The 15,639-nt window shown below is 42.7% G+C and overlaps 2 protein-coding genes across 4 annotated transcripts in view; one reads left to right on the top strand and one right to left on the bottom strand.

Annotated features, from left to right (window-relative positions):
* The window catches only part of Lypd1 (LY6/PLAUR domain containing 1), a 36,031-nt gene extending 28,498 nt beyond the window's left edge, over positions 1 to 7,533 (top strand). For all 3 annotated transcript variants that reach the window (XM_074070608.1, XM_020183900.2, XM_074070609.1), the window contains one exon: positions 684 to 7,533. In XM_074070608.1, the coding sequence (XP_073926709.1) occupies positions 684 to 919 (236 nt within the window). In that variant the 3' untranslated portion in view covers positions 920 to 7,533. The remainder of the gene's footprint in view (positions 1 to 683) is intronic.
* Gpr39 (G protein-coupled receptor 39) overlaps positions 1,365 to 15,639 on the bottom strand; it is a 198,050-nt gene continuing 183,775 nt past the window's right edge. The window contains exon 2 of the mRNA XM_020183889.2: positions 1,365 to 1,873. Coding sequence (XP_020039478.1) covers positions 1,365 to 1,873 — 509 coding nt within the window. The remainder of the gene's footprint in view (positions 1,874 to 15,639) is intronic.

The raw sequence follows: 15,639 nt of genomic DNA, 5'->3' as shown, positions 1-15,639 counted from the left end.
TATGTGCCCAGACAGTGTCCCTTACCAGCTCTTCATGTCAACTTGACAAACGGCTATTTGTCCTAAGAGCAAAACTGAGAATGAGGCTGTCCTGGGCATACTTCAACCAGGCCAACTGTTCATTAAATCCAGTGGATCCCTCAAACCTGGAAAAAAATCAGGGCCCTGTGATGAGATTGGGATTTATTCCCTTTAGGGATTTGCACTTTATTCAAAGAATTCCAGGATTTAATAAGTGGACAGTGGAGAGCTATCTCTTGCGTATCTACTTATAAAGTGGTAACAGAGAAACTCTAAACGTGTTGTAGTGTGTGGTCCTCCTGGCATGCGACAGTCTGAACCAAAGGGAAAAAAAAAGGAAATAAAAATCTGTATGTCTAGTACAAAGTGCAAACACTGACTTAGAAAAAAGAGATTTTGATTTTGATAACTCTTTATTCACTGGTATCAGAAACTAAATAGCTTTTGGAAGAAATTTGTAAAAGTAGCAAAGTATGACTGCCTCTCACCATAGATCTTGAATATTTGGAGAGCTCAACAAAACCACCCTGGACATCTCACTGGTCCCAATCCTCTGAGCTGTTGGGGGAAATAAGGGAGAGTCCATTCAGATTTGGACTCAGAGGGACTGGCTGTGTTCCGGCAGTGCTCATTAACCCGGCTCCTTTGGGTCTGTGTTGCAGGGATCATGTACCGCAAGTCGTGTGCGTCCTCAGCGGCCTGTCTCATCGCCTCTGCTGGGTACCAGTCTTTCTGCTCCCCAGGGAAACTGAACTCAGTGTGCATCAGCTGCTGCAATACCCCTCTTTGCAACGGGCCGAGGCCCAAGAAACGGGGCAGCTCTGCTTCGGCCCTCAGGCCAGGGCTCCCCACCACCATCCTGCTCCTCAAGTTAGCCCTGTCCTTGGCACACTGTTGAAGCTGAGGAAGATGCCACCCCCTCCTGCATTATTCTGGCCCTCGCTCTCCCACCTCTCCATGTTTTTCCTGGGTGTCCTCTTATCCTGGGTAGAGAGGAGAGACTTGTGTTCCTTTGCAAATAATGAAAGCGCTCCATGTAAAACACTTTTGTGAGCTCTGAATACATTCAGTCAGGCTGAATTTTCAGTGTGTATTGAACTTGAAGGAAGGGAAGGGAGTGGAGCAGCAGTCAGCACCCTTGTCTATGTAACCAGAGTCAAGGTCAGGCTAGCTGAATCAGCAATTAGAAGTCATGAAGGTGGGCACCTGCCCTTTCCAAAGTCCTCAGCTTCCATTCTGTCCCTGATGGGCTACAGTTTATTTCAGACTGCTGTGTGAGGGTAATGGTGCCTCTCTGGGGTAGGGGAGGGCGGGTCCCCACTCAAAGCTTGGAACTTGACAGTTCACACTTCGTGCTCCTGAAAACCATTCTCTGTGGCAGAATTGTTTGGTTTCATCTCTGAGTTGGGCTGTGATGACTCCAGACTCAATTGGTGGGGCTCAGACTCGGGCGAGGCCTGGCTCTGAAAAGTGCTTAAGAAAACCTTGTTAGTTCTCCTTGCAGAGGAATGGCGCTGGGAGGCCAAGAAGATCAGCGGACTGCGGGCCGAGCGGGCGCTGTCCGTGGTGGAGCTGAGGTGGGCACGCAGGCGCTTCTCTTGGTTCACGTGCTGCAGAGTCAGGTGACAACGCAGCACCTGCCCGAACACCCTGCGGAACTGCTGCGAGGACACGTTGTACAGGAGCGGGTTGACCACGGAGCTGAGGTAGAAGAAGGTATCTGAGAAGGGGAGGAGGATCATGTATGCTCGGAAGTAGGACTCGGTCCAGTCGTGCTTGGGTTTGGCTGCAGCCATGATCCTCCGAATCTGGTTTGGCATCCAGCATACGGCCAATGTCACAACGATCAGCCCTGAGCAGGCGAGAGCAGGAGAGAGAGAGGGAGCGGAGACAGCATGAGAACAAGAATTAAATAAATAAACCTAAAATATTTAGCCCCCTCAGTTCTCTGCTTACTGGCCAAGAAATGGTACCAATTTTTCAATGTTGTGCTTGACAGCTTCTTTTGCCACTAGCAAAAGAGAATTTAACGCTGTCTCAAGCTCAGGGGAGTTGGCTGTGTTAAAGACTGTAAATGCTTTAGACAGTGCATTTATACCTGTTGATGCCTGTTAATTTTAAAAATGCTTTCATTGTTGCTCGTGTATCCAGAAAACATTTTATGTTGTCCATAAATCTGATTTTGTCTTTTTTGTTGTGAAGAAACAGATGTATACATACAGTATAGCCATATTAGATGAAACACCGTTTGTATTTTGAAGAATGTCTGCACCGAGAAGACCCAGTGATATTTTTAAGTCAAATGGAAGTAGTTTCCCTTTGGTAACGAAGAAGCATTATTGAGTAACACTGATTTTGTATTCAGTTTCGGGGGAAGCAAAATCAGATAGCCTGTCACCAAGAATGCTTTGGGGACATGATGTCTTAGGCGTGGCTCACCTATAACCATAATGCTCCTATCTGAAATAGCACCTCTGCAGCTTTGCATTCTTTTAGAAACATCATCTCTTTCACCTTCATGTGGAAAAATATATCATCCAAAAGCACCACAAAATATAAAACTTGTTTCAAGTTCAGCTAGGAACATGCTCACTGAGTTTGTAGCACTGAACCATGCTATCAACAGCCCAGAAATGTCAAGGCCCCACAGAAGAGGTGCCACTCAGCGGCTCCCTGTGTGGACCATACGTTGGCAGCAGGTACCTTTGTTTTCATGCCCATGCGTTCTCATTCTGACCTACACAATCATCGTAATTCCTACAATTCTGATAAAGATGCTGTATAGAGCACAAACAAGCCAACATCACAGTGATAGTGAGACTTCATCTACAGTGACAAAACAACAAAAAAAGGAAGACTAGGGAATCTTTGGGATATTTGCTCTCTCTTTTCTTGAGCAGCTGAGAACCCAGAATGTGAGTGCCCATGAGGACAGCGGATATCTTAAAGCAATATTTACATTTTCAAGAAAGCATCCTCCCTCTATAAATTTGAGTCATAATATAATAAGAAGAAAAATTCATTCGTATTTTCAAACCTTCTGATTTTCTAGGAAACTACGCAGAAGTGATGTTGGCAGTAAATGCTTCCTGCTAATGATCGGTGACAAATATTTCGGTAGTAAATGCTCTAAGAAAAACACCCATGTTCCTGTATTCAGGTTTGCCCTCCCTGCACACACCTGCTTGAGCATCCCTTGCTTGGAGGTGGGGGGACCAGGGACCCTTGGTCTGTTTTTGCACACCAAAGTAACTCAGCTCCCCCAAGGACAAACCCTCCACAAAGCCCATCTATCAGCAAGGAGGGCCTGGAAAACTCTACTCCTTTGTTAATTTCTAAGGGTTCTTTCTGTCAAACCTCAGCCCAGGCTTTGAAATATAAACCAATTTGCTTATTTCTTTCCTTTGAATTTGCTACCCTGAGAACAGTCAGTAAGTCTAAAAATAAAATAGGCAAAGTAACATATTGATCTGATGAAAAAAAAATACTATCTCGAGTCAAGAGCAGATTCTGAAACACCTAGTTACAGTTGCTGCAAGAGGACAAACAAAAAAAACATTTTTCTGATTAAACATATACTTGCATAGGAAATTGGAAATTTTCCTTTTTCACTGCTTTGAGGAGCACGGTGCTCACAGCCATCCATGCTGTCAAAAAATTTGTTCTGAAGTTTCTGCTCCTTGTTTTCATCTCATGCAGTTCTGAGTGAGGGGCTCATCCCATTAATTGTGAAGGAGCCAGGAAGCCTACCATACCTGGCGAAGTGACATGTCTTTAGAGTTTCACAGAACAAGTATGACCTGTCACTGAATTTCATTTTCATCTGTGGATGTATGCCTCAGAATATGGAAATTGAGCATGCACACACACACACATACACACACACACAGTGTACATGTGTGTGATGCTAGGTTCCTTGGGTGGCAGAATCTAGGATAGTGATGATAACTTATCACAGGCAGAACACAGAACAGTTTTTAAAGACAATGGGCAAAGGTGATGAGAAGAGAAGACAGGTGCTAGGGCCAGAGGAGAGAAGTTATGAAATTGCTTTTCTTCTGCCCTGCATTTGTTTTTCCTTGATCTCTTGCTTACACAACTCTACTCTTTGCTTAGCTTCCCACATGTATTTGCCTGGCCTCAATTGTCCTTTGTTTATCATTTCATCAAAAGAAGTCTAGTAAAAAGCAAGACTCAGCATTCAAGTAGGAGAAAAGGACAGATCAAGAACTGACTTGGTTTGTAGTTTGTATTTTAGATAGAATAGCAAGTACAAACACGGAAAATGTGGAATCTAAGAATCTGATTTAGAAATGGATTGAATTTAAAAATTACAATCAAGAGTAATGCTGAATAGCTGTGGGTTTTCTCTCTGCCAGGTTTTGTGCTAAGTGCTCTGTTTCCCATGAGTTTCTCCTGGCAACCTCGTGAGCTCTGACCTGGCAGGTCAAAATGGTTACTCTCTTCACTTAACAAATAAGAACAGTGAGGCTCACAAAATTCACAATACCTATTTTTTTTATTCAACATACAATGCTGCCAGTTTCTCAGGTTTTCAGTTTGAAAAATACAGAGACACAAGCAAGAAAGAAAACGTTAACTATGATCCATGAAATATAGAATGTCAACTGAAAATATAGAATGTAAGCCATATATTTCATTTAAAATTTTTGAGTAAAATGAGATAGGTGAAATCAATTTTAATAGTGTTGCTTAATTCAAAATAAGTGTAATACAATTTCATATACAATTTCAACATGGAATCAATATAAAAATTAATTGATGAGATGTTTTTACTTCTTTTTTCTTCCTAAGTCTTCAAAAGTCACTATGATTTTTACTTTTACAACACCTATCAGCTGGGACCAGACACATATGGCTAGTGACTGCCATGCCAGACAGCACAGAGGAAAACAGAATTTCCTAGGTTCTTCCCCAAATAGCAGGGCTCCCTGTTTCCTCCTCTTCCCATTCTCCCCTCCCAGACACATACAGAAAGTCATAAAAAACCAAGGAAGGGCTAAGGAATCTCCCAAATAGCCTATATTTGCAACATTGAAGCAACCAATGCTGAGTCCTGATTGGCTTTCTGAATATGGTTGTTTTTGTTTTGTTTTGCAGTACTAAGAAGTCTCTCTACCACTTGAGCCATGCCCCCTTCTGGGTCCTTTTGTGTTTAGTTTGTTTATTGGATAGGCTCTGTAGCTAACTTTGCAGGCTGGACTGGCCTTGAACCAAGATCCTCTTTCCTCTGTCTCCCAAGCAGCTGAGATTACAGATATGAACTACTACCATGTCTGGTTTGTTTTTGAGATAGGGTTTCACTAACTTTTGCATAGGCTGGCCTGGAACCAAGATCCTCCTATCTCAGCCTCACAGGTGGACTCTATGTTTTGTTGTTTCTTGGTACTGTTGGGGATTGGACCCAGGGCTTTGTACTGGCTAACTAAGTGCTATACCACTGAACTACATCCCTCAGCTCTATGTATTTTTGGTTATAATGTAGGACAAATTTATCCAGTCTTCATAGTAAACCTTCCCTAGAAGGGAAATCCATATCAACTAAAGTCTGAATTATTTTGAAATTACAAAGATGTATTTTGCATTTCTCATTCAAAACTTTGCATAGCCATTATGGAATAATGCGGATTGTGCCAGCTACCTGGCAAGGCTGTTGGAATATACTTTCCTCACCTCAACTTGAGGTGAGGAAAATGGCTGATTCCTTTCTTCCTGTGTTTTGGAAGTTAATTTTGTTCTAGGAAAATGCAGCACTGGGTATACAGATACAGCCAATGACAAATGTGAACCATGTACCCATGGACAGAGAAATAGAGGTTAGTCTCAGCAGGGAAGGAACCCAGACTAGCCCCCTTGTGAAATTTTTCATTTTATGACAGGTAATTGCTCATTTTTACACTTTAAAAAAGTTCATTATTTTAGATGATACACTGTCGGGAATAAATATCATAGCCAAAGGTAACTTTCTATTCTGGCTGCTTGCAATTGGTTCAACTCTAGTCCTAGCTACTCTATAGCTAAGACAAAGCTTTAAAGTCTTATTCATGCCTTAATAGAGTGTATTAAAGATTTGACTAAATTTATGTTTGGCTGCAATCAACTTGGACTTGTGTATTACATTTGGAAAAAATCTATAGTGCTTTAGTCTCTGTGGTGCAACGTGCAGCCCACAGTTAAATAACTTGAGTGTGAATTTGAATGAAGATCAGTGAGCTGAAAAGCAGGTAAACTGTTGTAAGTGGATTATTGATAGGTCTGTATCATATGCTGAACAGCCATGCACTCTGGGTTTTGAAATACCTTCCTATCTTATCTGTTTTTCCACATAATCTACTTTCATTTTTCCTCCTTGGTCACCACACTAAAACGACGAAAGCCATGAGATGGTGACAGGGATCCATCCTTGGCAGAGTAATGCTGCTTAGAAGCAGAAGCAATGTCGATGCACTGCAGCCTGGCATTTGCACAGCATCCGACTCAGCCTGCTTGGTTTAATTTTCAGAAGTACATTAAGTTCGATAGCCTGCAAGGTGGTAGCATTAGTTTATCGGATACTGCCCTCTGTTTTCTCCCCTCTGGACCTCTAAAAGAAAAGGCGTATGTACCCCAGAATTCATCTTAGAGTCTCAGAGAATGGAAAAGTAAGAAGAGACCGGCTCCTATCTCTCAGATGAGGAAACTAAGCAGGAGTCCTTCATCCTGCCTTGTTCCTCACAACATTGGATTCTATCCTAAGTTGCCAAGTGATTGACTGTAGTTTTGTGGGGTCTTTTTTTGTTTTTTCTAGTTTTAGGCTGAGGTGCTGACCACTCAGCATGGGATGCAGTGACAGGCAAGTCTACACAGCAGCATCTACATGCATCTTGATTCAGTTTTACAACCACATTTCCCAAGAATAAGCATTAAACAAAATTCTGGAGCACAAATTTCCAATCCAGAAATTGGAAATCCAATCCAATCCCCTGTCCAAGACAGCTGAAGAGTGTTTAAAAAACAAAATAAAACTGAAGGTCATAACCTGGTGACCTGGCCTGTAAGGACTTCATCATCCATCCATCCATTCGTCCATCCACTCATAATCTATCATCTCAGTCCATCTATCCATCTATTCATTTATCTATCATCTACCAATCTACCTACATTCTGTCTATCCATTCATCTGTCCATCTAGCTTACATATGCACCTACTAAAAATATTTAGCTAGCACTAAGCAGAAAAGGTCTGGAAAGTTGATCTCTCCCCCAACAAAGGTAGTGATTTAAATAAATCCTAAAGATTTCTTTTTCCACCTAGTATGAGAGTCCCATTTTACTAAATTAAAACTCTTCAAGGAGCAATGAGGATGTTGAGGATGATTTGGAATTTATGTGATCATTATGGCTGCTCTGGCCTTTTCTTGCCTGTTACTGCCCCTGTTTTCTGTTTCTCTCTAACTCTGGTCACAGTGAGCAACAATTAGACACTCTCTCCACCCACCCCCACCCCCACACTTGTTTTCTGATTTATATCTCCAGGATTTTATTTATTCATGCAGCAAACATTTCCTGATTGGCAGTGTTCTGTTATAGATCCTAGGTACTGACACAAAACTGAGGAGAGCCAGGTAACTTCAGTCTGGTTTGCAAAGACCAGTAGAACCCTCTGGGCAGAGCAGTATGGCAGCAAGGGAGAGGGCTGCCTGACCTTCCCATAGGCAGAAATAGTCAGAAAACTAAAGGAGAGCAAGAGTTAGCCAGAAAAAGGGCAGCCCAGGCAGACACAGCAATGAATGGGGTGGAGGAATGCAATGGCAGCTTACCTTCTGAGAGGTGCTAGGCTCAGTGTGGCTGCACAAAAGGGTGGATGGAGATAATAGGAAACCAGAATGGTTAGAGGACACTCTCGTAGGTTTTGTGAACCACAAATTAACTTGCATATAGTAGGGTGAGGAGCATCTGCTGTCAACTGACATTTAAATAGCAATTGCCAGTGGAAAGTAAGCATATGATTAGTTGAATGAAGAAGAGCCAGGAAAAGACAAATACGTTCAATAAAAGGTTTTTTAGCACTTTCTCAATTTATAGTTAGTGTTTGCCAGTCTGTTTCTGCAAAAGCCAGTTGAGACCTTGATCTCACTCACTGACCTTGTCTGACCCACGAAGCCCAGTTCAGCATCAACCTTGGTTTAGTCTCTCACCTGTAAGACAGTGGTTCTCACAAAGAGGTCCCTAGAACAACAGCATCAACTCCACTCCACCTAAGAACTTACTGGAAATGCAAGTTCTCAGACCCCAACCCAGATTTTCTATATCAGAGACTCTGGACTTGGGGCCCAGTGATCTAGAGCTGGAGAAGGTAATTTCTGCTGCTTACTTTAATTGGAGAACACCAGTCTAAGGAAAGTGCGAATTGAGGTGGAGCCCGCATCAGTGGGCACCACTATGGGCCCTCTCATTATCACTTGCTTAACGTTATGTAGCATTACATTTTAATTCATATCTGAAGTCTGAGCTGACAGTAACTAAGAACTGTCTCCTGTTTGTCTCCATGATGACCACCCTGCCATCCCATCTCATTTCTGAGCAGCTCTCCCTTTTGGGCTTGTCTGTCTTTCTCCTTTGGTTTTTGTCTAGTCTTTGATCTGCTCTCCTTTCTTTCTCTTTCTTCCTTTCTTTCCACTTTCCTCTCATTCCCCCCATTCCTTTCCTTTTCTGCCTCCATTTCTCCTCTTTCCATGTTCTCTGATATGTAGAGCAACGGCATTTCTCCTTTCTCTTTTCTCTGCTTTTCTTTTTTTTTCCAATTTCTCCTCTTCTGTATTTTCCAAGAAAACCATAAACCAAGCCATGTGCAACTTTGTCAACTCACACCTCTCCTTTCCCATTATTTTCTAGAATGATCTTGAGAAGATGAATGAGTCAGCTTCAAGTATTTGCATACTAGCTAAAAGGGGGGCTGCCAGAGAAGGCGATCACCACTCGTTGCTATGACTACAGCACAATTAGGATGTAGTTAGCCATGAACTGATGGTATCCACTACTGAGAGCCAACTCTATGTCCCCTTTTTACCCTCCTAGGACTTGCTTGAGCACCTAGCAGTGCCCTCTAAGCTTGGTGACCACTGTCTAAACAAATCTGCCTTCTTGCTCTCTTTCCTATTGAGAATTTTTCCTTAAGAGAAGATAGAAGAGCTATTGGAGTTTGGTTTTCAGACAGGGGCATAGGCCACAGCTTTAAAATGATATAAATGCCACAGATGGCTGCTTCTGTCCATGAAGACAGATGGTTAGATGTCCTATCCTTGCCCCAACAATTTGATTGGAGCCCGGGGAAGAATTCTTTCTCCCCAGTGTGACTTCGCTCCATCCACTACGTGGAGGCCAAAGACCTCTGAAATGTGGCACACAAGCAGATTCCAAATGGCTGCAATTTGCTAAGCATTACATCCATTTCATTCTGCTCTACAAGCTTCAGTACAAGAAGAAAACTATAAATTGCTACAGTAACAAATATAAATTTCTACAATAAGCCTTCTTATCTGAGAGCTGTAGGAGAGCCACTTGCACTCAAAGTAAACAGCATTTCATTTAAGGTTGTCATTGTGGTTTAGTGCCTCTGTTCCTTTATGATGCATGGTAAATGAACAACTGGAATCTGTTAAATAAATATTTTTCTATGTGGATCTCAACTGTATGTGGCTTTCTATGCAAACAGTGTGCTCTAAATGCATTGATAGCAAAGTCCTCAAGTGTAGTGTAGTTACAAAAGCTCACAGCTATTTCTCAGCATGACAGGCTGAGAAACATGAAGCCAACAGCTACTTCCCTAGTAACACACAGTAGAAGAGTGGGTGGTGGGAACAGGGACACGATGCCCTGCAAGCCTGCTGGGGAGACTGTGGGCCATGTGATGGAGAAGCCTATGGCTGAGGCACCCCCCACAGTTCATCCAGTCATACCACCTGGGCACCCAGTGTGCCATGTTAACACTTGATTAATCGCTTTCTAATAGAATGTAGTTCCCCATAAATACAAGAGAATTAAAACCATAGAAAGCTGGCACTGAAAGCGACCTCAGAGATTAGTGGACTGGTGAGCCAGCAGAATTTCCAGAGCAGTGGAATGGGGTGCCCAAATTCATGCAACCCTGAAGTCCAAAGACATAGCCTTTTATCATGGTTGTATTTGCCTTCCCATGAGCACCCCATAGAGCCGCAGGAAACCTATGCTGCAAAGGGCAGCACAGAGCCAAGATCTTCCTCCCTGGGGGCCTCATCTGTACCTCGACTGGCCCAGAAGAGAGAATCAAGGCTCTTAAGTGCTGTGTGTTTAGGAGGGATTGTTGACCCACATTTTCTAAACGGTAAAGCCAGACCCCAGCTACTATCTTTTGCAACAGTACAGAATTAGCAACAAGGATTAAAGGCAAGAGGTGGTTTCTGCCCTCCCTTACCCAAATATGGAGTGTGTTCACTGCTCAGACTGCCATGTAAAATACTACAGATTTCAACAACAGACATTCATTTCTCATAGTTCTGAAGGCTGAGAGTCCAAGACCAAGGTGCCAGTGGGTTCAGTGCCTGGTTGGGGATGACAGGAGTGGAGGGAGAAGAAGAAGGAGGAGGAGGAGGAGAGGGGGAAGAGGGAGGAGAAAGTAGAGGAGTGGAGAGGAGTGGGAGGGAGGAAGGAGGGTGGAAGAATATCTTCTTTTATGGCCTCCAATCCTATTGAATCAAGGTCCCACACTTATAACCTCATCCAACCTTAATTATCTCTTAAAGCCCCAATTCCAAACCAATAACATTTGGGATTAAGACTTTAATACAGGAATTTGAAGGGAATAAACTTCAGTTGTAGCACGAATGTCTGGCTTCTATGCCTCCATGACCTGCCACACACATACCACACCCATCTGTTCTCTCTGGTTTCCAAGTCCCTGAACATTGCTGATCCTCTGCCTGGACCATACCTTCCTCTTTTGTTCTTCCTCCTTCTCTCTTCTTTCCTCTCTCTTCTCAGTCCCTGGCTGTGCATGCTTTGTCTTAGCAGACATACTGGGTCTACAAGTTTCTGCCTAAGTGACACTGTCTCTAGGAAGACATCCTTAACTATTTAAGTCTATATCAAGTTCCTTTCTAGGGGTTCACCAAGACCTTTCACTCTTTGCCCATCATAGCACTGCAGTATAGACTAGACTATAAAGTCAGTGACAACAAGACTCTTAATCTTCACTGTTGTGTTCTTAGCACATAAGAGAAAACCTGTACATATTAGCTGCTCAATAAATGTTTGTAGGAGAGATGGATGAAACAAAAGTGGCAGGGTGGGAGGGCAGGCAAGCATTCATCTAATATATATTGAATCTGTTGGAAGCCAGCTTCCTTGTCCAGAAAAGGCAGTTCTAACACTCCTGACTTGGAGCCTAGTGTCTGGCTCATTTCTATCTCATCCTGAGGGAAAGAGAAAGATAGAGTGGGAGTTGAGAGAAAGAATCTCCTGACTCAAGCAAGATCAGAACCCCTAGCCCAAGAAAGAGGACTGGAGGGAGGTTGAGGAGTCTTGACTTCTGACAACTGTCCTCAGGGGCCAGCAGCCTTAGCTTTCAGTTCCCTGTGCTACTGACTGACCCTAACACCTCCTAACAACTAACTAACACTAACAACTCCTTTCTTTCCCTACTTCTATCCAAGATGACTCCATCAGGTACATACAGAGTACAAGTGAAAGCCAATGTGTGAAACAAGATATAGAAACACATTAACAAAACAAATATATTGGAGGACATTCATGTGTTCCAGAATAAATCACCATAAGGACCTTTGAAATTCCAGTCCTCCACAAAAATACTACAGGTTTTTGCTGACCAAGACCCAGAGCAGATGGTTGAGAAATGCTCCAAAGAGAAATGAAGAGGAAGTCCTCAGAACAGCACCTGGTAAAGGTGGCAGGGCACCATGCATGGCCCCTGGAGAATGAAATCTGACAACTAGAATTGTAAATTTCCTTCTGAGCACAATTGGGTTATCTCAGGAGATGATTCAGTCAGAGCAGAACATGAAAATGGGCAGACTTAGTCCCCTTCCACCCTATGCCTATTACAAGTTTTCCAAGAAAGTGTTTCCTGGCCACCTCTAGTCTTGCCTCCACCTGACCTGGGCAACTTCACCCAGCAAAAGCATACTTAGTTTTATTCGCTAAAGCTCAGGTTCCTCTTCTGCAAAATGGAGACAATACCATCTGCTAGAGAATTTAACAAGATAATGGAGGCACAGTGCTAAGTACAGTAACCAGATAAGGGACATTTTTAGTTATCACCCAAACAACCAACACCACTATCACCACCTTCAACATCATCTCCATTTTCACCTCTATTTTCACAACAATCGCCACAACATCCACCTCTACCTCCTCTACCATCATTGCTACCTCTACAACTAGTTCCATTATCACACCATCCCATCACCTCCTCCACCATCATCATCACCACCACTAATCACCGCCACCATGAGGTTACCAAGATAGCTCCCAGAGGTCATTTATCTATCTCACAACACACACACACACACACACACACACACACACACACACAAGTATTTTGGGTTTAAAAGACACAGAATGGAGGATGTGATAAAAAAAAATGGAATCCATAGAAGGTAGGACTGCAAGAAGAGGGGAAATTTCCAAATCCTAGAGAGATAGAGCTCTGAACCCTTCCCCAACTTCCTGTCCGCACACATTTACTGTGTGAAGGATGACAAGGGTGCTCTCAAACTGGATGATCACCTGATTACTGGCCAAGAAAGCCTCCACTCCAGCAACCTTGATCCCTGCTTTTTTCTCTCATCCCTCACTGCACCTGGACAGTGGGAGGGGTAAGAGCGATGATTTGGATTTGGACATGGGTTTGAATCTCAGCCCCCATACTTACTTGCTATATGACCATGGACTTATATCACTGAGGAAAGAAAATAATAGTATCCATTTCTCATTATTATAAGAAAAGCTAAAGGAAATGAATGCATGTCAAACACTGAGCATAATAGCAATTGATGAATGGCAGTTTATAGTAGTTATTACACAATCCAATCAGTTGCTCCAGGATCAAGGTATTACACAGATAAATTAATACAGTTCATATGTAACAGACACTCTCCTAAGTGCTTAACTTACACTTGATTATTTATACCTTACAATAAACTCCACAAAATGTCTACTACTTAATTCTAGTGTTATTATACAGTTAAGAAAGCTGAGGTGTGGATGGATTAAATGACCTGCCCAAACTCACACAGGTGGCAAGTAGCAGTGCCAGAAGTTTGGCCCTAGCCACCTGGACTAGAATCCATGCACTTAAACACACTGCTCCAGCTGACCTGTGTCAGCTGAGAAGCATCTCAGGAGAGCAAAGAGCAAATACTTGCTAGGAATCCAATGCAAGTTAAGATAATTCAGTCCAAGTGGCCACAAGATCAGCAAAGAATCTCTTCCTGTGGGTGTCATGGTGAAGAACAAAACTTCATTTGTCAAGAAATGAAGAGCCCCTTTAATACATGTCAATAAGAAGGAAAGGTATTATAATAAAAACATCTGCCATGAACACACCAAACCTTCCTGTTACTAGAGAGAATGATGAAACCCATCATTCTGAATTTATTTCATGGCAAGCAAGAACCTCCACTCTACTCCCACCTCCATACATGGGAATAGTTCCTGGGAAGAAAACTTTCCTATTTAAATTCTGAGTGGAAGACCAGGCTGACTCAGCTGCTCCCTATAAATACCATCTAGATTTCAGTTTCAAAGTAAATTAGAAAATGAGTTCAGCTCCCTGTTATCTGTTCATCTCATGTAAGTTGGCAATGAAATTCTTGGAACAAAAAAAGGAAATCAGCTGATGGGAGAGATACCAAAAGAGGTGCACCCAGGAGTGAGGCTCCTACTGTGTTTGATTTAGAGCTGAGGGTCCCTAATGAAATCAGTAAAGCTCCCAGGAAAGTTGAAGAGATCGTATCCGGCTTCTGAGATAGGGTTTTGTAGCCTGAGCGATCAGATGAGGATGCCTTTCCATTAATGATTTGAAAATGAAATTGACTGTTGCATGGCATGATAAGAATAAATCCTTCCTGGCAGGTTCTTCTTATAATAGGGCAAAAATCTTGAAGGAAATAGCTTCACAGTTTTGGGAACATTAAGGATAATTTCTCCCACCCAAAGGCAGTAATAGGTTTCAGAGTTGCATATTATATATACAGTGCAACAATAGTAAAAATCCTCGTTTAATTTTTAAAAGTATTCTTCATCTATTTCTTTATTTCTTTCCCCTCAACAGATTTCCAAATGGCAGGGACATCTGGATGTTGTCCTCAGCTTCCTACTTGCCACTCTCTTCAGAAGGGTGCTTCTCCATCACTCTGGTTTGAAAAGCCATCTTGAGGGATATACAATTCTCAAATCAGTGTTGTAGCCTCAGCAGACACCCTTGATCAGGCCCTGCAACCTGGGTCATGATTTGGAGAGCTCACCTATACCAGCAATGGGACATGTCCATATTGAATTAATGACCAGCTAGTCCCCAATCACAGGAACCTCCTCTCTGCTTCCCATCTTAATAACCTCTTTCACTATGCACTGAGATTTTCTAGCTGGAAGCCTATTTGTCCTGTTCTCCTTCCTCCTTCCTTATTCTCAATCCAGCCAATCCCTGTGCCTGTCAATTATTTCTCCAAAGTCTGTCCTCTTCTGTCTTATTTTTTGCCAGGACCTGACAGAGGTCCCAGTCATTCGTGCCAAAGCCATTCTCCACATAAGCCTGTTCATCCTGTTAGATCACAAATCAGTTCATGCTTCATTCCACTTGCTTCAAAGCTTTGATAGTGACATTAGAATAAGGGACCAAAATCTTTAACAAGTCCTGCAAAATTTGACCCAGTTATTCTTCCCCTCTCCCTGTACCACACTTGTGCTTTGCCATACCTGCTCTAGACCTCAACCTTTTCTTAGTTCCTGGAACCACAACTCTCCCTTGCTCTTACCCAGCTGGTAGCTTCTCCTCACCTTAATTCTTCATCTTCCAGTTTTAAGTTGAAAGACAGCTTCCCAGGCCTCCTAGCTATATTTTCTGGTTATAAACTCTCACAACCTTGTATTTGTTGGCTGCAGTACATCCATTCGAACATACTTGGCTGGAACTTGTATTATTCTCATCAGTCTTCTTGGCCATGCTGACTTAGGTTGGGACCCGGATCTGTCCTGAGGTATGTCTGCAGTGTTGGCACAGCACTGGGCAAATGATGAAGGCACAGTACATTTGGGAAGATCTTCAAATTTGATTCTCCCAACCATGCAAGTGAAGTAGATATGGTGGGACCTATTATCCCTATTTTTGCTGATGGAAAAGGATGAGCTTCGCTACACTAAGATGATCTGGCCTCAGGTTACAAAGAAAATGAGTGACAGCATAAAATCTCAGATCTTCTAATCAAAGACATTTGCCAAGATCAAGTACATTTGTAACCCTCTCTTCCAGAGATCCAATCCCATACCTCTCCTAGAGTGTGGCCCAGAGTGAGACAAGCCATGAATGACCTCAAAGAAGACAGATGAATTTCCTCACCTATA

The sequence above is a fragment of the Castor canadensis genome, chromosome 4, assembly GCF_047511655.1.
Source record: "Castor canadensis chromosome 4, mCasCan1.hap1v2, whole genome shotgun sequence".
Taxonomy (NCBI): domain Eukaryota; kingdom Metazoa; phylum Chordata; class Mammalia; order Rodentia; family Castoridae; genus Castor; species Castor canadensis.
This window is presented reverse-complemented; position numbering and strand designations above follow the sequence as displayed.